The following is a 22093-nucleotide window of genomic DNA, read 5'->3' on the forward strand; positions in this document are numbered from 1 at the left end:
GAGAGATCATCTAAAAATAGTGTTGAGAGAATATATTGGAGAATGACAGAGGATAGCCCATTAATGGCAAGTGAAAATAGCAATACACTTAGCACACTACCCTGGGGAACACCTTCCTGACATTTTCTCTCTGATAGAGCTTCCCCCACTCTCATTTGAAAATATCTATGTGAAATAAATGAGTGAATGAACAATGGTAGCTGTCCTCATAATCACAAATTATGAATGGTTTTATGTATACCATATCTCCATGAAGTATCATATGCCTTTTCAAGGTAAAAAAAGACTGTTACATGATCCTGTTTGGAAGCAAAGGCTTCACAAATAGAGGACTCAAGTCGTATCAACACAACATTCTTTGAGTGCATTTTTCTAAAGCCACACTGGTTAGGTGATAAATCCCCCTTCTTTTCCAGTTACCACATCAGACTGGCATTGACCGTCTTCTCCACGATCTTACATAAGCAAGATGTCAACGCAATTGGTCGATTGTTCGCTGCTAAAAACTTATCCTTACCTTTGGCTAGTTCCCAAACACTTGGATAACTATGATCATGCCATATTCTGTTAATAATGCTTAAAATAAATAACTCTGTATCAACAGGTACATGTTTAAACACTGCAATGTTTCGATAATGGGAGTACTAAAATTACACGGTAACAAATCAATAGGAAATACTCGATTTGCCACTCGCCTTCCACCTGAAATATGGAGTATCAAACATGTGCGCTGTGATATGAATTCAACCAAGAATGACTTACAAAATATGTAAAACCATTCTCTATTTTCTAGCTAGAAAAATACCTACTTACCAAGAAAAAGTATTTTATTTCTATATAATGTAATAAAAAATATTTATCTATTTGGTGTACTTTTGTTAGGTAAAATTTATATCAATCTACTATCCGAGATGAAGTAAAGAAAATAAAACGCGCATAAAGTATCACATTTTCTTCTAGTTGTAGAGTCAAATTTATACTACGTAGTACTCATAACAACCGATACAGACCCATGAGATACAGTACTTTGTATGATTACTCGATATTTCGACTTTGGGAATACTAACATTAATCGATAGCCTAATGAAAGGAAATCACTCGATTTGCCCACTCGTTTTCCACGGCTTTGTCAGAAATATAATGTCACCAGACATATGATGAAGTATGAACTTGACAGATATTAAAAGTTTTCTTAATATATTTTTATCAATAAAAGAAAATACTAGCTTACCAAGATAAATTAATTCATTTTTATACAATTAATAGACTATTTCTATGGAAACAGTTATCTTATTAGTGTATTATTTTCGAAGACTTATAACGCCATCACAATTAAAAATTGGTCGTAAAGTCGAACAGTCATAAGTCGCATATGTCGTCAAGTCAATGACTACCTGTAAACATGCCCCAACTACGGCCCAAAACTTCTGGGCACATCCACATATCTGGTATACCTCACCAAGATATACACAAACACACAACCTGGAAAGAGAAAGGGGAAAAGTTTTAATTTCAGCCAAGTATCCAGAGAAGTTGAGAAAATCTGTCCACAACCATGGCTGAGATCAAATTGTTTGTCAGTGATAACGACCAGTTGGTTGTTGACACCTCATTAAAAGTTTTAACAGCCTTGTTCACGCTTCACTGAATATCATACTCCTATATAAAGAATGAGGATTTGTATTTGTGTGGGACCAAAAGGTGATTTTAATATACCATAAGCTAAACCCAATATTGACAGTCACTGGATGATGGTTAGACAGATTTATGTCAAGTTTGCAACAAAATATAAATTTTCAATTGTAATGTAATTTGCATTTTTCCTAATTATACAAACAGCTGTACTTTAACAGGAGTAGCACTTCAGCCAAGCTGGAACGGCCCTTAAACTTTTAACAAGGCAAGCATAGTTGTCTGTGGGTTGGTGGGTAGAGCCCATTCACACAATATATGGAGCAACACTCAATTTGACCCTTACACTAGGAGTGGCAGGGGAGTTGAGGAAGCCAGTGTAACTTAGAGGACTCAGATTTGTATTGTTAGAAAAAATTACAAGCTTTAAAAGTACAATAATCTGTATTCTTCCTGAGTCATTTAATCTGGGAAATTGATTCAGCATGAACTGGAAACGTCTGACGGCTAAAAAAGGGGAGCACATAAACAGTTAGTATCAGAACAGAAGCCAGGACACCTTATGACAAGTCCTCAAAGGCCCCGACAGAAAGCACTAACAAATACCAAACCACTCCTGAAAATTACATAAAAAAGGAGGGAAAAGGCAAAGTTGGCAACTCCATCTCCTGGAGAGAGACTAAATGTCTCATTGGTTAAGTGTTAGGTGATAGCGGGAAAACATCTAACAGATCAGGGTCGCCAACACCAACCAGCAGACTAGCTGTCGGCAAAAGAGAGAGGACAGGTAGTAGACGACAAGTGCATGGAATGAGTGCCAGGATTGTCTGAGTCTTTCCGTGTTAGGCAACCTGGGGTTATGACAAACACCAGCCAAGGTTGCCAACACTGATCGGCAGACTACCTGCCACCACAAGGAGAAGACGATGTCGCAAAAATAGAGATGATAGGTAGTAGGAGACTTGTGAATGAAGTTTGTGCCTAAACTGACAATTCCAGTGTTAAGACTTGGAGTTATGACAACAGCCAGTCAAGATCACAAACACTGACCAAGTACAGTGATACCTCGGTACTCGACCATAATCCGTTCGAGATCCGTGTTCGACCTCCGATTTGTTCGAGTACCGAATTTTTTTTCCCCATAAGAAATAATGGTATATATTCTATTCCGTTCCCAAGCACTCGAACAGGCCCAAAATATTAATAAAACGTGTACCTAAACAACAATAATTATCTAAATGTGTATGAAATTGGTCAGAAAATCCTATAAAACAATTTTAAACCATTTACTGTACTAAAATAAAACAATTTTAAACCATTTTCTGTACTGTAGTGAACATACCTTTGAGCAGCGGTTCGATGGCATACAGGGATGGATGTGGAGAGGATGGAAGGGGGAGGTTACTGCTTGGAAGGAGAGTCCCCTTCCATGATGTGGCGGGGTAGTTCTCCTTCAGGAGTTGTTTCTCTCTCCAATGAAAGGGTGGGCAGATCTATTTCAGGGGTTTCTTCTCTTCTTTGTCTCTTCTTTGGAGGAGAAACAGGCTTTGATGTAGCAGCTTTCTTTTCTTTTGTGAAAAACTGGTCTATTGTTAATTGTTTCTTCCTCCTCTGCAGTATTCTTCGAAAATGATGAATACCTGTTCTATTACGAATACCTGTTCTATTACGAAACTTTTCAAACCAACCCCTGCTCGCTTTAAATGTAAATGAATCACTTTCACTGGTACTCGGACTTTTCTTCACTAATTCTTCATAGATATGCAACGCTTTTTCACAAATGAACGCTTCACTAACACTTTCCCCGGCCAACTGTTTTTCTTTAATAAATATTAAAAGCAACTTTTCCATCTCCTCAATCACTTGTGGCCTTTGCTTAGTTACCGCCGTAACTCCCGTTGCAACATTCGCCTTCTTAATCATTTCTTTATGCTTTAAAAACGTAGAAATGGTCGACTTCGCCATTCCGTATTCTACCGCTAAATCGGACACTCGTACACCATTCTCATATTTCGCTATAATTTCCTTCTTCAACTCGATCGTTGTTCGCACTGTTTTCCTCTTCTCCTTCCCCTTAACACTCATTACTTTCTTGGGACTCATTATGAAAGCTAAAAAAGCAATTAAAAGCACTGAAAATCACTAAATCACAACGAATGCTGATCGCGCGTTGTCTGAGTGACGCTCTCGAGAGAACTGATGCTTCCCGAACAAGCGAGAGTGGCCGAGATGGCGCGATCATCACAAAGCCCATGCGGTCGTCACGTGTTCGGCTGGTCGAGTACCGAATTTTTGGTCGAGCACCGCAGCAAAAATTTCTCGAAAATTTTGGTCGAACTCCGAATTGTTCGAGTATAGAGTCGTTCGACTACCGAGGTATCACTGTACATCTGCCACCAAGCAACATCTAGCATCGGCAGATAGCAATTCGCCTGACAATGAAAGTGCCCGATCAGACTGCTGGTCTAGTGTTAGGATACATTGGGGGTATAGAAGATGCAGATCAATGTTCCTACACCAAACAACAGCATTACTTATTCTGACTAAAAAAGGAACCAAGAGTGACTGACGACAAAGTCGCCCAGAGTCAGTTATAAGTCCGACCCTCAACCTCTTGAGGATATAAAATAAAAAAAGGACTGGGAAATAGCATTTTCCTAACTCAAACTAACACATCACCCAACCATACCATACCAAACCAAAGTAGCCCAACACAAGGTATGACATTCTAAGCCTATATAAAAAAATACAAATACTCTATCACAAACATCATATATATAAAGTAAGGAAATAATTAAATCTCTGGGCAGATGACCTATCCTGTTGGAATCAGGGGTACCAAGGAACTAAGGTCACCAAGAGACTGTAACACTTCTAATAAAGAGATAAAAACTGAATTTGATTGCCAAGTAGCCACCTTTAGGACCTTGGCTACAAGGAGTTTTTCATGAAAGTTACTGAAGTGACCATCAATCAGATACAGTGGGCTCTTAGAGACTAGCCGTCACGGACCCTGAGTCCCCCCATATCCAGTCTCTTAGAAAAAAAGGAAATTGCATTCTTGAATAATAGTTTTGAAGGTAGCTGGGGAAACTAAAATGATTGACGAGGATGACCAGGAACGTCGGGTACCCTTACCAACAAAGTTTGACAGTGATTTCAATGGGAACGACTTGTGAAGTGGGTGCGACATTGATTCTGTCTCAGCCAAAAACTCTTGAAGATAAAAGAAAAAAGAAAATTATTAAAAAGCCAGAAATAGGACGTGAGGAAGTACACCACCGCAGTGGAAGTCAAAGAGAAGGTTGCTCCACCTGACAGGTAACTATGATTACTTTGTTAAAAGTATAATAGCCATTCCAGCTTGGTTGAAGTCATACTCCTATTAAAAGACAAGGGTTTGTATTACATGTAGAAACAAATCTTTGATTTTACTTACAGTTGCTAAGAGCTTATTTATGACATCGACGATCTGCGCTAATTTCAAAGTTGGCATATCATTTTGAATTATCTGATAAGTTATCCCTTGTTTGAACTCTCCACAAAGCTGGATGACTCTGAAATAAGCAGAATACAGTAGTTAGAAACCAAATATGAAGTAGAATTTTGTTCATAAACTTAACCATTGAATAATGTAATATTTATTTATGAATTAAAAAATTTCCTTAAGTTATACTTAATGAAATTTTAATAACAAATTTTTTTATTTTTATACTCGCCAGAACTTTATACTGCTGACTCTTCCATCCCAAAGGATTCTATATCTGGGAGGATGATAATAGCAAGTTTTTTCCCTGTCTTTTCCATCAGAAAAGAGGATGCTGTCTTTCATTCTTTTGATTGAGAAATTCATGCAGATGCAAGTACTGTATTGTTCAGTTCAGATGTGGAATAATTGATTGATTTTGGGTGTCTGGCACCCTGATATCGAAGGTCATTAACACCAATATCATCTGTTATAAATAAACTATAGAAGGAAATTCAATCTAAAACCATCTGAACAAACAGGTCAAGTAAAAAAGTTATCTAAAACCATCTGTACAAACAGGTCAAGTAAAAAAGTTAAATAGATTTTCAGAAGACCTGCTTCTGAAATAATCTAAAACCCCCACTAATATTGTAAAACACATCTTGCCTAAGAACGTTGGTAAGGATGAACCTGCCATACCCACCTTCAACCTCAAGCAGATATCTATTTCTTAAGTAAGCAAAGAGTGGGACATTCAGTCAATATATACCTTACTGTAGGGGTACCGAACACTCATTGCGATATATATGGCTGGTGTTGGCCCGTCACCATAAACTTGTGTCCAATGTGTGACCAATTTAAAGTGGGTTCAGATGTGGATGAGGTTACTTGGGATCATGGCATCTCTAAAGAGGTTCTTTTCAATTGGCTGCTTAGAAATGAGGATTCTCTAGTTTCATCTAAATTATCATTGGAAAAAATCTGATCAGGACACAACTTGTGCTCCAGTGATATGAAAATAAACCACAACTGGTGAAAAGGTGGGACGATCCTCATTGGTGGGCTCAAGACATATTGTTGGAAGTAAGGCTTACAGGCACATGATTTGCCTGGAAATTTTTGTGATACTGAACACCCTTCAGGTTCAGGAATTTCTGGGATGGAGAAGTGCATGGCAGTTTATTAAAATGACAAATTTGTAGATAATTTGTATTTTTCCTAACTATACAAACCTTAGCTATTTATTAGGGGGGTTATACTTTCTGCGGAGCTGAAATGACGAGCTATTAAAATTTAACAAGGGTTAACTACCCACACCGCTAGTTAGCGGGGGATGGGGGGGGGGGGTAGCTTGCTACCACTCCCCTTCACACACCTGTGATTTAGCTCACTTTGCTTGGAGGTAGGACTTCAAGGGGGATAGGGCTGGCGGGCAAGTTTGTATAAATAGCTAAGGTTTGTATAGTTAGGAAAAATACAAATTATCTACGAATTTGTCATTTGTTCCGTAACTGAAATACAAACCACACTATTTATTAGGGGTGACTCACCCATTAGGAAGGGTGGACGTCCCTGCAAATCTGGCTTTTGGCTTTACACGGGGGCTCCTTATCTAAGTATATTAGTACTAAAAAATAAGGAGTCCCTGCCCTCGCTAAATGCGGCCTACGCAAGCTGTGTGTTGAGACATGCAGAAGTGTGACTGTCCAGGTAAAGTTATTCCGAGTCTATTGTAGGAAAAAAACTGATGTAACCAAATCTTTTCCAATACCACCTCGCCAGGGTATGGGGAAGCAACAGTATTAGCTTAATACTAGGTACACAAGGGAGCACAGTTTACCTGCAGTGATTTGAGGTCAGCTTATGCAGAGAACCCAGGATGCTGCTTTCCCCACGAGAGGGTATGATGAAGAAAAGAATAAGAGCCAGTCAAACCTTTTCATTCACACAGACTAAAACCGGGTAACAGTGCCCTCAACCTTCTGCTACTTGTCCAATAAGGAGCTTGAGGTATACAACCAGCTGTTGTGCAGCCACCACCGGACTGATAGAGATCATATCGAGCTCCTGTGGGTCACGTCTTGCAGGAGAAAGGTTGTGAAAGTCACCTGGAGCATTCACATCCTTTCTTGTAAAACCTGCATCACAGAGTAATCTGCTTAGAAGGCGCCCCTGACATCGTGAGTCGTCATGTTGAGATGATGTTTTGGTGATCCTCCTTTAGTCTCTCCCAGTGCTGATGACAAGAGAAGGGACCTGGGTGGGCTGTTGCCATTCTCTTAAGGTAGAGTCTCATACCTTACCCTGGGTACAGTAACGGGTGATCTGGATCGTTCGTTACCGAGTGGAGACTTGTGTAGGATCTGTCACCTCTAGAGACTTTGTCTGGCGACGTACTCGGGGACGAAACTGAACACTGCCTTTCGCCCTTCTCATTACTGGGCGATGTCGAAAGAGAGACCATGAAGTTTCATTGACTCGTATGGCTGCTGTCAGAGTGTGTTGGAACATTGTCTTCTTAAACCAGGTGAAAATTTGTTGCCTGGTGAAGTGGAACATAAGGAGGTCTCTTTAGAGACCGGAGAATTTGAACCAGGTTCCGAGTGGAAGGTCTCAATTCCGACTGGAGAAAGACAAGTTGTAAGTCCGTATGAGCTAGGAAAGGTCTAGCGATGAGAGGATGTCCCTTCCTTTCAGTTTGAAGGTGAAGGATCAAGGTTGAGTGATCGTCTTTACTTGTTGAACCTGAAAAGGGGGTCTTTTCCTCTTGCATATACTCGAGGATTCCACTATTGCTGGAATAGAGGTATCGAGTGGAGAAAGACACTTTCTCATGACACCAACCACACAAAAAGTTATACTGCCTAGTAGACTGATGCTGAGGAATTCCTCAGATATCTAGACAACCTTTTTGCAACTTATTGCGAAAAGCCTCTGTGGGAGAGGAGGTACTGGGTAGTCTCCAGGCGCACAATCATAGCAAAGCTATAGCTTGTGGTAGGTATCAAAGTGGGATGTATGTGATGTGGAGAGGGTTCTCTTGGAGACACTATCAGGAGCTGCAGAAGGTTTGGAAACCGTTCTGCATAATGCCATAGCGGAGCTATGAGAGTCCTTGAGAGGCTGACCGATGTTCTAGCCTTCTTGAGTGCCCTTCTCCAGACAAAACAGGGACGAAACGTAAACGTTATTGTTGTACCCAACGTTGTTGGCCTGTTTTTTTCCAGAGAGCCTTGGGGCTTAGGGCTGGGGAGCAACGGCAGCCTGAGGATCAGGGGCGTTGCAAACAGATTGTCGGCGAGCACATTCCTCTAGTCTGAAATGAAGCGGGCTGATAGTGGCCCCGAACGGACTTTGGCCCATCTTAGTGTTTATACTGTTAGATGGGAAGAGGCTGCAAGAAAGTTCCTTCTTGCTTGTCGATGTAAGCCTCTATGTGGTGTGTGGTAATGCCGCCCATCACATCACTGAGTGGTCTGATAGGAACCGATGATGCTGCTGAAGGACCGGAAAGTTAGCCTTCATCTCTTAAGAGATTTTAGTGAAGGTACTTTCGGACTCTGTCCAAAGGGCTGAGGTCATGTGGTGCAGCAGTATAGTCCTTCCTCTCTTCTTTTGATGTGTTCTAAGCACAGCATCAAGTCCAAGGGGTGGGGAAGGATAAGAAGGTCATACCGCTCTGTAGATTCTCGACTGACACCCATCCCTTGAGGTTCATCCAAACTTCTGGTCCCATGGGGGTCAGAATGTTTAGGGGATCGACGGCCTGATTCCAATCGGACTCAGATCACTCTGGGATAGGAGTTCTTTTCATTTTGAGAAAGTTTTGTGGAGATTGGTGTCTTGAATCATTCCCAGATACACCAGTCTTCTGGGAGGGAAGTAGGGAAGACTTCCCCAGGTTTACCTTGATCACTGGATCTAGGTAAAAAGACTTCAGATGTTCCGGTGCTAATGCATGGTTGCCACTGGGTCTGCTAAGGTCTGTCAGTCGTCCCGAAACGGAGGAGACAGAAGCCGATCCTGTGAGACCAGGATGGGTGTAGTCGAAAGACCGAAGCACAGTGCCCTGAACTGGTGTTTCTTGTTTGCCTAGACTGAATCTTGCAGCCTTCCTACATGGATGGTTTGGGCCTGGAAGTATGTGTCCTTTAGGTCCAGTGTGCAAATGAAGACCTGAGGTCTTATCCTTGTCCAAACTCCAACATGGTGTGGACATCAAACTAAAGGGACAGCTCATTGCGGATCCTTTCGTATGGGTGATTGTTGAAGCTGTGGTCTTGACTCGTGGTGTAAAGGATAGGACGCGATACCCTCTGTAAGGATTCTTCCCTTAGAGAGAATTCCTTTAACTGACAGAAGGAAGGCAACGCTTAACCCTACCATGCGCCCCGATGGGATTGATGCTATTCCTTAGAATAGAATCAGTCTGGCGAATGTTAATCAAAGGTTAACGGTTGGGTATTGTGGTTACTGTGCAATTGGAGAGTGCTGGCAAGTAGTCCCCTGTCGACAAGCCGCTGATGAGGGTTGTCGATCGTTTGCCGATCACTTTAGTGCGATGGCGAACGGCCAGTAGCGAGAAGTGTTGTATACCTTCTGATCTAGGGATCTACGGGCAGAGGTTGACTAGTAAGTCCGAGTCACGAACTGCTGGCGAATTGTCGATGATCGGTGAATCGGCGGTCTGTGAGCCGAGGATGGTAACTGACAGGCTGATGAAGGCTGTCTGGTCAGTCAGCCAAGATAGGTTGGCGATAAGTTGGTAATCGGCTTTGAGAGCCCTGAGAGACAGCAGAATGGTTTAATGATAGTCAGTTTGTGATAGTAAGCCATTGATGATCAGCGAGCTGAGTTCGATGATCGAAGAAAGATGAGCTGCCCATCTGTGATCTAGTGATTGGCAAGCTGATGACTGGTTATTGACTAGCACTCGGTGATTGGCACGCTAGCAACCGGAGATCGTAAGTCATCGGAGGGACTAGAGGTCAATGATCAGAGCTGAGCTAGCAATTGGCATTCTGGTGATCGGCGAGCTAGTGATCAGCAAACCATGAACTAGCCATCAGCAAACAGTGATCTAGAGATCAATCTGTTGCTTTCTTGTTTGCTGACGGTGGTCTGTCAAGAAAAAAACTTCAGAAGAGACAGGGACCAAGGATTCCTGGTTTTGATTCCCCTTGGAAGATGAAGTCTTCGGGATCTTGAATCCTTCTGTGAAGCCTCTTTCCTCTTTTCCCGGCGGCCATGTTATGCATTTGCGGGGAGAAGAATGGTGCAATGGCGACCTATCTAAAGTTTTATTCCTTTTTGCCTATTGCGAGAGTGTGCAGGAGAGTACTGGAGCGATAGCACACAGCATGATACTGGTGCTCAGTTTCTGCTGAAGCGCAGTTCTTGGTGAATGCGCAGAAGAGCGCTGAAGAGCAGTCCAGCGCTGGTGTGCAGGTGAGCGCTGGCTCTCTGGCAAGAGCTGGTGCACTGGCGAGCATTGGATCTGCGAGCACGGGCTCTTTGGCAAGAGCTGGCACATTGGATCTGAGACCACAACTACGCAGGAGAGCGCTGGTCAGAGAGCACAGGAGAGCGCAGAAGAGCGCTGGTCAGAGAGCACAGGAGAGCGCAGAAGAGCGCTGGCGAACGGGCAAGAGCTGGCTCTTTGTGAAGAGTTAGTGCACTGGCAAGCGCAAGTGAGCAGATGGGTGCTGAATATGAGAGCACAGGTGAGCGCTGGGGCGCAGTAAGGCACTGGGTAGGGTTTTGGTTGCGCAGGGCGGGTACACAAGCATGCAATTGCGTGGCGCGCACGGAAGCAATGGCGCGCATGATAATACTGGCGCACATGAGCGCAGGCGCGTAGGAAAACACTGGCGCACAGGTGCAGGAATGATCCACAGAAGAGTCCAGGACCACAGTCCAAGGATTAACTGTAGCGTAAGATAGCACTGGTAGGTCGGCAGGTCGGCTGGCAGGACGACCAGAAACTGGGATGAGCCCTTTGGAAGGGCGAGCATCCATTGATGGCGACTGTGAAAGGTCCACGGAAGAGTCCAGGACCAAAGTCCAAGGACTAACTGCAGCATAAGGTTGCGCTGGTAGGTCGGCAGGTCAGCTGGCAGGACAATCAGGAACTGGGATGTGCCCTTTGGAAGGGCGAACATCCACCGATGACGACCGTGAAAGGTCCATAGAAGAGTCCAGGACCGAAGTCCCCGGACTAAGCTGCAGCACAAGGTTGTGCTGGTAGGTCTGCTGGTAGGACGATCAAGAACTGATGATGACCATGAGGCCCGGTGGAACAGCAAGCTGACCTTAGCAGTAGTGATCCTCCGAAGAGGAGTCTCTATGAGTGGCCCCTCTCGTGAGAGAGGTGATCACTTCAGGAGAGACTTGCCTAAGATTATGCTCTGCCCCCAAAGGAAGAGAGACTCAGCAAGGGGCGAAGTGTCGGCTAGGCGAAGACAGCAACAGCAGTCGGAGTCTGTGAAGTGATTAAGATGCAGGCAGTTCTCCCTCGGAAGCGGGAAACAACCTTCCTCGAAGATGAAATACTGATCAGGTGTTGCCACGGGCGTACTTCTGAGAGAAGGGATGACGCCCATGAGGTCAGGGGGATCAGCAAGCTGACCTTCAACAGTAGCGATTCTCCAAAGAGGAGTCTCTATGAGTGGCCTCTCGCGAACGAGAGAGGTGAACACTTCGTAGGAGAGACTTGCCTAAGACTATGCTCCGCCCCTGAAGGAAGAGAGACTCAGCAAGGGGGAAGTAGTCTGGACGAAGGTAGCAACAGCAGTTGGAGACGATGAATTTATTAAGATGTGGGAAGTTCTCCCTCGGAAGGGAGAAACAACCTCACACCTGGGGAGGAAACTTTCCCTCGGAAGAGAAAGTTGTCCAACCCTTGGAGGCGAGTCTCCTGGTTGGCGTTTTAAGATGATCTGAAGTGCTGATCATGTTGTCACGGGTGTACTTCTAAGAAAAGGGATGACGCCCATGATGACGTCCTCTGAGGGACGGCAGTGACAGCAGATTCCCCAGGCATGAACAAAACAGCTCTGCTTCGTCGGCACTCTTGGTCGAACGAAGAAAACTGCATAGCTAACTGAGGAAAAATACAATAAATTATTTAAATGCAAATTCGTTAGGGAGGAACCCCTTAGAGGATCACCGAGGGAACAGCATAAATATAAGTAACACCAGTCGGAGACGATGAATTTATTAAGATGTGGGAAGTTCTCCCTCGGAAGGGAGAAACAACCTCACACCTGGGGAGGAAACTTTCCCTCGGAAGGGAAAGTTGTCCAACCCTTGGAGGCAAGCCTCATGGTTGGCGTTCTAAGATGATCTGAAGTGCTGGTCATGTTGTCACGGGTGTACTTCTAAGAGAAGGGATGACGCCCATGATGACGTCCTCTGAGGGACGGCAGTGACAGCAGATTCCCCAAGCATGAACAAAACAGCTCTGCTTTGTCGGCACTCTTAGTCGAACGAAAAAAACTGCATAGCTAACTGAGGAAAAATAGAATAAATTATTTAAAAGAAAATTCGTTAGGGAGGAACCCCAAAGAGGATCACCGAGGGAACAGCATAAAAATAAGTATTGCGCCCTCCCTTCCCCAGTCGACATCCACGGGAGAAGGGGGAGCGGAGTAACTGTAATAAAAACCAGGATTACAATTATTTAAATCAGCTAAGAATATTCACTGATAGTGAGAACCACTGATGTTCTGAAGGGAAGTGTTCCCACAGAGAAGCTGAAAAGTTAAAATTACAATTATAATTTCACTAAAATGATTTAGAAAAACAACCGGAAGTGCCACCTTACCCGCAAACAAGAAAGGTGCTCTTCCCATTAGTACACTGTTGTTGAAAGGTGAACAACCTTGAGAAGAGAAAGACCGTAGTCAATCTCTGAGAGACCACACTCCTTTCGCTCGGTAATCCATGTTTCCCGTAGGAAAAGGGAAAGGGTGAAGACAACAGTTGAATGAGGAGGGTCAAGGCGATGACGATTCCCATGCGGCGGCCGAGTCAACGGTTATATGCCGACGGGAAAACCGATGGACCAGAGGGGGAGAGGTCATTCCCCACGAAGTGGAAATGTCCTGGCCTTGCGCAAGTGTTGTGTCGTATATATATCACACGCACAGCACAAACACTGAAAAGGAAACAGCATTTCTATACACATATATATATACATAAACATTAAGAATGTTTTCATATATATATATATATATATATATATATATATATATATATATATATATATATATATATATATATATATATATATATATATATATATATATATATATATATATATATATATATATATATATATATATATATATATATATATATATATATATATATATATATATATATATATATATATATATATATATATATATATATATATATATATATATATATATATATATATATATATATATATATATATATATATATATATATATATATATATATATATATATATATATATATATATATATATATATATATATATATATATATATATATATATATATATATATATATATATATATATATATATATATATATATATATATATATATATATATATATATATATATATATATATATATATATATATATATATATATATATATATATATATATATATATATATATATATATATATATATATATATATATATATATATATATATATATATATATATATATATATATATATATATATATATATATATATATATATATATATATATATATATATATATATATATATATATATATATATATATATATATATATATATTATATATATATATATATATATATATATATATATATATATATATATATATATATATATATATATATATATATATATATATATATATATATATATATATATATATATATATATATATATATATATATATATATATATATATATATATATATATATATATATATATATATATATATATATATATATATATATATATATATATATATATATATATATATATATATATATATATATATATATATATATATATATATATATATATATATATATATATATATATATATATATATATATATATATATATATATATATATATATATATATATATATATATATATATATATATATATATATATATATATAAAGTGAGCCCTCGCTACTTCGCAGTTCGACAATCGCGGATTCACGACTTCACAGACTTTTTTCATTACGCATGTATATATATTAAAAGAAATATATCGTGGATTTAAGGCTGCTGATGGCTACTACTACAAATGTAATGGAAGTGCATCTTTTCCATGAATCTTTTGTATGTATACGTAGTACTGCATCCAATAATATTCTTTGTTGCAAAAATCACATCTCGAATAAGCGTACATATCCTACAACAAAACAAGCGTAAAATAGTGTACGTAAAACATATATACCGTGTATACATCCATTTAAATCGTAGCTTAAATACGGCATCCGATTTCATCAGCAAACCACTATTTTTGGGGAAAACATCATTTTATTCTAGAAAATTGCTACTCTTTAAATAGTTAATTGCACATTAAGAAAGCGTGTACTTTCGTTTTTAAATTTCGGGTATTGTTCACTTCTTTTTGTTTTACTTTTGGCTGTGATCAGATCAGCTGACGTCTAGCTGCCGGTCTCAAGAATATGCGCGTACGAACACACACTCTCTCTCTCTCTCTCTCTCTCTCTCTCTCTCTCTCTCTCTCTCTCTCTCTCTCTCTCTCTCTCTCTCTCTCTCTCTCTCTCTCTCTGGGCTACTTTTCACTACCTCTCATTCCTTACTATAATAATAATAATAATAATAATAATAATTCCTTTATTCCACAAAACAATGGGTATTCTGTTACATAAAGAATGTATTTACATTGGAAGGTTCTTAAATAGTAATGACCTATTAAAATACATTTAGGATAGTATTTTACTACGATCTAAAATGCATAAATTATATATTACGTCTGCAATAAAACTATTTAAAATTCCACATTAAAAATAAGAATTTACGTACAAATTAGCTATATTTAGTAAATTAGGATGTTTCTAAGACAAGTCCAAAACACATGATGTATAAAAATTCAAGAACGTTGTAGTGTCTAAAAAGGTAACATTTTGTTTACATACGGTCAATAATGAATATATACATACAGTAGATAAATACACACGCACATATAAATACATTTTGTCTGAAAATGGTGACAATAAATGTCCTCAATGCCAATAAAAATACAGTAATAAAATAAAATTAAATTTTCAGTTTATCACCTTTCATCCATACATTACAAACTGCTAACTAGTCACTTAAAAGTAACCAATGTGTTGCACACTTCAACCAGAATATTATAATCCTTGCTGGCTCGCAAATAAGAATGATTTCAATTTCTTTTTTAAAAACAGGTAAATTTCCACATTCCCTAATATCCACATGCAGTGCGTTCCATAACCTAGGTCCCCTGACTGAAGTTGCCCTATCAGCAGCTATTGCTGTTCGCCTACTTGGAACCATCAGATTGCTGCTCTGCCTAGTTTGACGAGATCTCGTCTGCTCGATGGTTTCCAATCTTAATATTCTTTGGGGTATATGTTCATGCAATATTTTATGAACAAAAATACAAACATCATAAACTTTTTTATTTTCTATCTTTAACCATTCCAGTTTTCTAATATACGGTGAGGCATGATCATATTTTTTCCCATAACCTGAGGCGACTTTCGATGCAAAATTTTGAATCTTCTGTATTTTTTGAGAGTTTAAATTTGAACATCCATTCCATATCGTGGAGCAATAGGATACTATGCTTATTGCTAATGCTTCAACAACTAATTTTCTGCTCGCCTCATCAAAATGACCTTTATTTCTATTTAGGAAATACAGCACTCCCTTAGCTCTGCTATATATCTTTTCTACATGATTATCAAAAGTAAAGAATCTATCAATAATTACACCAAGATTTTTTACGCTTTCACTTGGTTTGATGTTGTCGTTATTTACTTTAATTGAAATATTGTTCGGCAGTCGGTTAATATATTGACGAGATCCTATAAACAAAAATTGAGTTTTATTGGCATTCATTTTTAAGCCATTTTCAGAAAAATATTTGTTTACTTTTATTAAATTTCTTTCAGCTCGATTGAGAATTTCTGCTACGTTATCGATCATACCGGAGTGAAGAAATTGCGCATCATCAGCATATTGGACTAACATGTCAGAGTCATTTATACCAACAAGGTCATTTACGTAAATATTAAATAGAATTGGTCCAAGAATCGAGCCTTGTGGTACTCCATATTCCACTTTTTGTCTGCTTGAGATGTGGTTATCTATTTTTACTGATTGAGTCCGACCTGTCAGATAATCTCTAAACCAAAAATCATCGATACCTAAATCAATCATCTTTTTTAAAAGTAGTTTATGGGACACAGAATCAAAAGCTTTTGACAGATCACACAAGGTAAGCAAAGATATTTTACTATTATCAATATTTTCGTGAATCTGTTCACATATTATTGTTAGAGCAGTTTCTGTAGATAAATGTTTTCTGAAACCATGCTGAGTGATAGATAATAATGTCTCTGACTCCAAGTAGTCGTATAGTTGGTCGCTCACAATTTTCTCCAATACTTTTGACATAATAGATAACAAAGATATTGGTCTAAAATTACTGGGATCATCAACGTCACCTTCCTTATAAAGCGGATTTACTATACTATATTTCCATTCAATTGGGACCTTGCCTGTTACGATTGAAGTGTTTATAATTACAGTAAGATAAAGGCCTATGACTGACATTGAATCTTTTAAAAATCGACTTGTAATGTTATCAGGACCATGAGAATTTGTGTTCTTTAAACTATTAACCACCTGAACCACCTTACCAACATCAACCGGACTTGGCCTAAAACGCCCTCTTCTATGGATGATATGCTGATCGTCTAGTAATGTGGAATTTTCCTCATTCACTTCCCTATTTGTGTTCACCTCCTCATATACTTTCTTGCCAACATTCGCAAAGAATTCATTAAATCTTTCGCTAGTTTCTTCCGAATGTTCTAAGTTACTCCTCCTTCCTCCTGTTTTCTTATTTGGAATAATTTTGTTTATCACTTTCCACATATTTTTACTGTTAGATTTTAGCTGGTTTTGATTGTATTTAACTCTTGCACATTCCATCATTGATTTTACTTTATTCTTTGATAGTTTATATTGTTCTATAGAGCTTTGATCTTTGACTAAATCTCTCCTGTTTCTTAAATGATCGCGGTTTTTCATAGCCTCTTTGATTTCGGTGCTTATCCACGGAGCCGGTGGCCTGTATATTTCCTTTGTTTCCGTTGGTGCAACTATTTCTATACAAGTATTCATCACCGTTTTTAAAATAAACGCCTGTTCATTCACATCGTCTGTTTGGAGTATTTCGTCTAATAAATGAGTGTGGTTTCTAAGAAGCGTACAAAATGATTCTTTCATATAGTTTTTTAAGCTTCTAAATGTTTTTACTTCTGGGTAACGTTTAGGTTTACTAATATCAAGAGTACAGAAAATAAGATCGTGATCCGATATGTGGGATTTTACTACACCTGATGAAAGTACCATATTGATGCTATTCGTTATTATAACATCAAGAAGTGTTTTAGAAGTCTCCGTTATCCGAGTAGGCTCTTTAATTACTTGATTCAAGTTCTCCATATTTAGTACTTTTCCCAGTCTAGAATATTCATTTAGCAAGTCATCATTTAAGTCTCCAAGCACTAACATTGGATGTTTTTTTAAGGAAATAAGATGGAACATTTCTTGAAGATAGATAAACGTTTCCCTAGAGGAATTTGGATGCCTATATACAGCACCAACAATAATGGATGGTAGTTTCCTACACTGTACTTTTACCCAAGTGCTTTCAATACCCTCACAGCGTTCCAATTTGACATCTACCAAAACTGCACTAAGGTTATTTCTAACATATATACAAGTGCCACCACCCCGTCCACTGTTGCTTCGGAACAAATTAAAACCATCAATATTTACATATCTGTCAGGGATATTTTCTTCCAACCATGTTTCACTTATGCACAAGATATCAATATCCCTTTCATGTGTCAATAGCTTAATTTCCTCTAAGGATGATATTAGTGATCTCGCATTTATGTGTTCTACATTCAGTTTATCTTTTCTACAGACGGCCCTACCTTCTTTGCCAGTTTCCTAATAATAGTTATTCTGGTTTTGATACTGACAAAATTTGCTTTTGTGCCCTAATTGTTCACAGGTACCGCATCTCAGCTTGTGGTCAAATCTACATGTAGCTACTTGATGGTTTCTTTCCCCACAGTTAAAGCACCCATGTACTGAATTCCCCTCTCCCACTCGCTTTCTCCCCCGGTACCCTTCTTCATATCTATGCCGAGATGAGAAGGAATTATACCTATTTTGCTCTGGTTGTCTTACATACATTTCTCTCCGGAATTCCTTATTATGATTTACCATGCTCTTGCCAGCGTTACGACGCTCTACTCTATTCCAGGTCTCGGGTTTGTTGTTTTGAAATACACTAGAGGCCCTCCTCATGTGTCTATTTGAAAAAATTCCCCTATTGTTAGAAGGTATCATAGGTGTAGACTCTGCACTATGTTTCTCCCAATTTTTACTTAATTGAAAATGGGTACATTGTTTAGATATTGCATTCAACAATCTCAAAATCCCATACCTGTTTAGAAAAACTCCCCTATTTTCTTCATTATCATCAAAACACATCGAGTCAACGTCTCCTGTACCCAATCTAAAAAGCAAATTTGTTTTTATAATTGATACTCCATTATCAACACTCCAGCTTGATAGTTTATTATTGTAGTCATTTATTTTCTCGTCGTATTCCTCAACTTGCATTACAGGTGCAATCTCACAGATATACAAATCCATATTTTCATTCCTTTGTTTAAGACAAGCAACAAGGGATCCAAGAGCATCAAAGATGTCATCTGCCGTTGCCCCATCGAGAATGTCCTGTAGTCCACAATACAAAATACATCTACCTGGTGTCCACGTCAGTTTTTCCGAAACCCAGCACTTGATGAGATCGATGTTTCCTTCTTTGATTGTTCGAATCAAACAATGGCTTGATATATCAGATAGTCGAGCTGAGAGAACATTTGTATCTCCAAGAAGCAACGTTTTCTCAGTATTTAGGCTATGTGATGACGTCACTCTCATTGTAGTGGTTTCATCGGACGAAGTTCCCTTAAGCCTCCTCACTTGCTCCTCCACTGTAGACAGTCGATCGTTTAGTTTGTTTATTGTGACTTGAGCAGCTTTCATCACCACGTTCATTTCTTCTATTTCTAAATCACGGATGTTTATCCTTTCTTTCAGTTCTTCAATTTCTGATTTTTCCTCTTGTGACATAGCTCCTTTTTCTTGAGCGACTGCTTGAAGTGATCGCCGTTTTTCCATTATCATATCAACAAGCTTCTCCTTCGTTACCTAAACTTTGGTAATACCAAGGTCACGACAATGCTTCTGTAATTCAGCCTTGCGAAAATTACTATGAAGATACTCCCAAGTAGGATTATCCAGAGACAAATTCTGATTTGTCGAAGCCATTCTATATAATGCTCTATCTCACTAACAAATGAAATCTTTGTTGCTTCACAAAGTTTCATTTATATTGAAAATCAATCATGATTCAATTTTCCTTACTTTCTCCAACTCACACTATGTCACATCGAACGTTATAGCGGTAACTTAATTGTTCGACAACTTTAAAAATAGGCAGAGTACTTGCTTCGTCTCTTACTTTTTTTTTTTTAGAGGGTTTCATAATTGAGGGGGGTACAAGTTGACTTATAACTGAAGTTAGGAAAAGTATTTTGGATATGGAATGGAGAATCATCTTTGGTAACAGTTTAGAATTATCGTAAATTATAATTCGGTCATTAGCGGCAGTCTGTTATCGTTGATTAAACGCAAAAAAAAAAAAAATGTTTTCCTGCTTGGCTACGTATGTAGGATTTTATATAGATACGGTAAATAATATTTGTAATAACACATTTACTAAAAGCTTTTAATATCATTATTTATCACTTTCATCATGCGCGTTTAATGCCTTCGTTTGTTTATTACGATCGAAGATGGAGCGTACAGTAAACGAATGGAAGGTTTCCGTTTCAGGCGGCATCATATAGAAAAACATTATAAAAAATGACATTCATTTAATTTATTTGGAAGTCCTAAGAAAAATCAAGTAAACAACATATACTGTAATCAATACTTAGTAAGATTGCTGTCGATGCAAAAATAACCTATACACAGATGTGTAAATGCGTCTGTTTCTTCATTATGATCAGAGATAAACGTAAACAAAACATTGGTTGTCATTTTTTATCGTGCTTTTTGGCATGTTTAGGAAACGCATGATATAAAATCGCCTTTAATATTTGTGCCTGTTTTAGTTTAGGGTACTGTAGTACATGCATTAAGTGTTCTGTACATTAAAGGGTAGTTTGTTAACAGTACTACGTAAAGGGAAGGTTTTAAAAGTCTGAATATACATGTTAAATAAATACGTAAATATGGTGTCCCTACTTCGCGGATTTTCAGCTATCGCAGCCGGGTTTGGAACCTATCTACCGCGATAAACGAGGGTTCACTGTGTGCATATATATATATATATATATATATATATATATATATATATATATATATATATATATATATATATATATATATATATATATATACATATATATATATATATATATATATATATATATATATATATATATATATATATATATATATATATATATATATATGTACATATATATATGTGTGTATATATATACACATACAGTAGGCCCCCCCTTCCGACATTAATCCATTCCGGAGTTGGTATCGTATGGTGAGAATGTCGTATGGCAGGCAATGGAATAGTTAATGCTTGAAAAACCCCTGGTAAAACATTGAAAATTAGAATGTAACAAAATACAATACAGTCGTATAGTAAGCACTGTACTACAGTATACTTATATATGATATACATGTACAGTACTGTACAGTGTATAATTAAACAACATTATAAATAAAAATTATATACTGTACAGTACTGTAAAGGAAAAATTAAATCTTATTTACCTTTGGAGTGACGTGACATGAGCTGGTAGTGGGTAGAGGCAGAGGGGGGGAGTAGACGGTAGATATAAAAAGGTATCAATGCTAATTATGTTATGTACACTTAATAATAAATTTATTCTTAAAAATAAACACGTAAAATTAAAAATGCTTTTTTTATTATTTTTGTCTTTTGAAATTTTTTTTATGATTTTTTTTTTAGAACTTAAAAAATTACTCTTTTTTAGCTTTTTTGATAGAATCACTATTATCGTCTTTGCTTTCTGACATTTCTCTTTTGGAGAAATATCTATCCAAAGAAGCCTGTTTCTGACGATTCCTCAACATATTCCTAAAGTGACTAATACACTTATCATTAACACACTGCATAAGATGACTTGCGTGAAGTTTATCTGGGTGTTTCTTTTCAATGAAACTTGTAAGGTTTTCACACCAACCGATAGCTTCCCTTATTTCTGACGATGTTGTTTCTTCAGTCTCCCCCCGTCCTCGCCACCACTAGAGCTGTGCTCTTCTTGAATGATCGTCAACTGCATTGCCTCTAACTCCTTTAAGTCTTCAGTCGTAAGCTCCTCCCTGTGCTCCTCGATAAGGTTATGGACGTCAGCCTCATCGACAACAAGCCCCATGGACCTCCCGATTGAAATTTTTCCTCAACATCACCCTCAGGGGCAGGATCATCAACGGCCTCATCTTCGGTTGAGGGATCGAAACCTTCAAAGTCTCGTTCTGCTACAACAGCTGGACACAGTTTCTTCCATGAGGAGTTCAAGGTGTGCCGTGAAACCTCATTCCAAGCTGTGTCGATCATCTTCAGGCA

The 22093-nt window shown here is 38.4% G+C and overlaps 1 protein-coding gene across 3 annotated transcripts in view; it reads right to left on the bottom strand.

The window, feature by feature from the left end:
- Positions 1-22093, bottom strand: part of Polr3F (RNA polymerase III subunit F) — a 718140-nt gene that overhangs the window by 389279 nt on the left and 306768 nt on the right. For all 3 annotated transcript variants that reach the window (XM_068345021.1, XM_068345020.1, XM_068345019.1), the window contains one exon: positions 5072-5189. In XM_068345021.1, the coding sequence (XP_068201122.1) occupies positions 5072-5189 (118 nt within the window). The remainder of the gene's footprint in view (positions 1-5071; positions 5190-22093) is intronic.

This window comes from Palaemon carinicauda, chromosome 21 (genome assembly GCF_036898095.1).
Source record: "Palaemon carinicauda isolate YSFRI2023 chromosome 21, ASM3689809v2, whole genome shotgun sequence".
NCBI classification, from domain to species: Eukaryota; Metazoa; Arthropoda; class Malacostraca; order Decapoda; family Palaemonidae; genus Palaemon; species Palaemon carinicauda.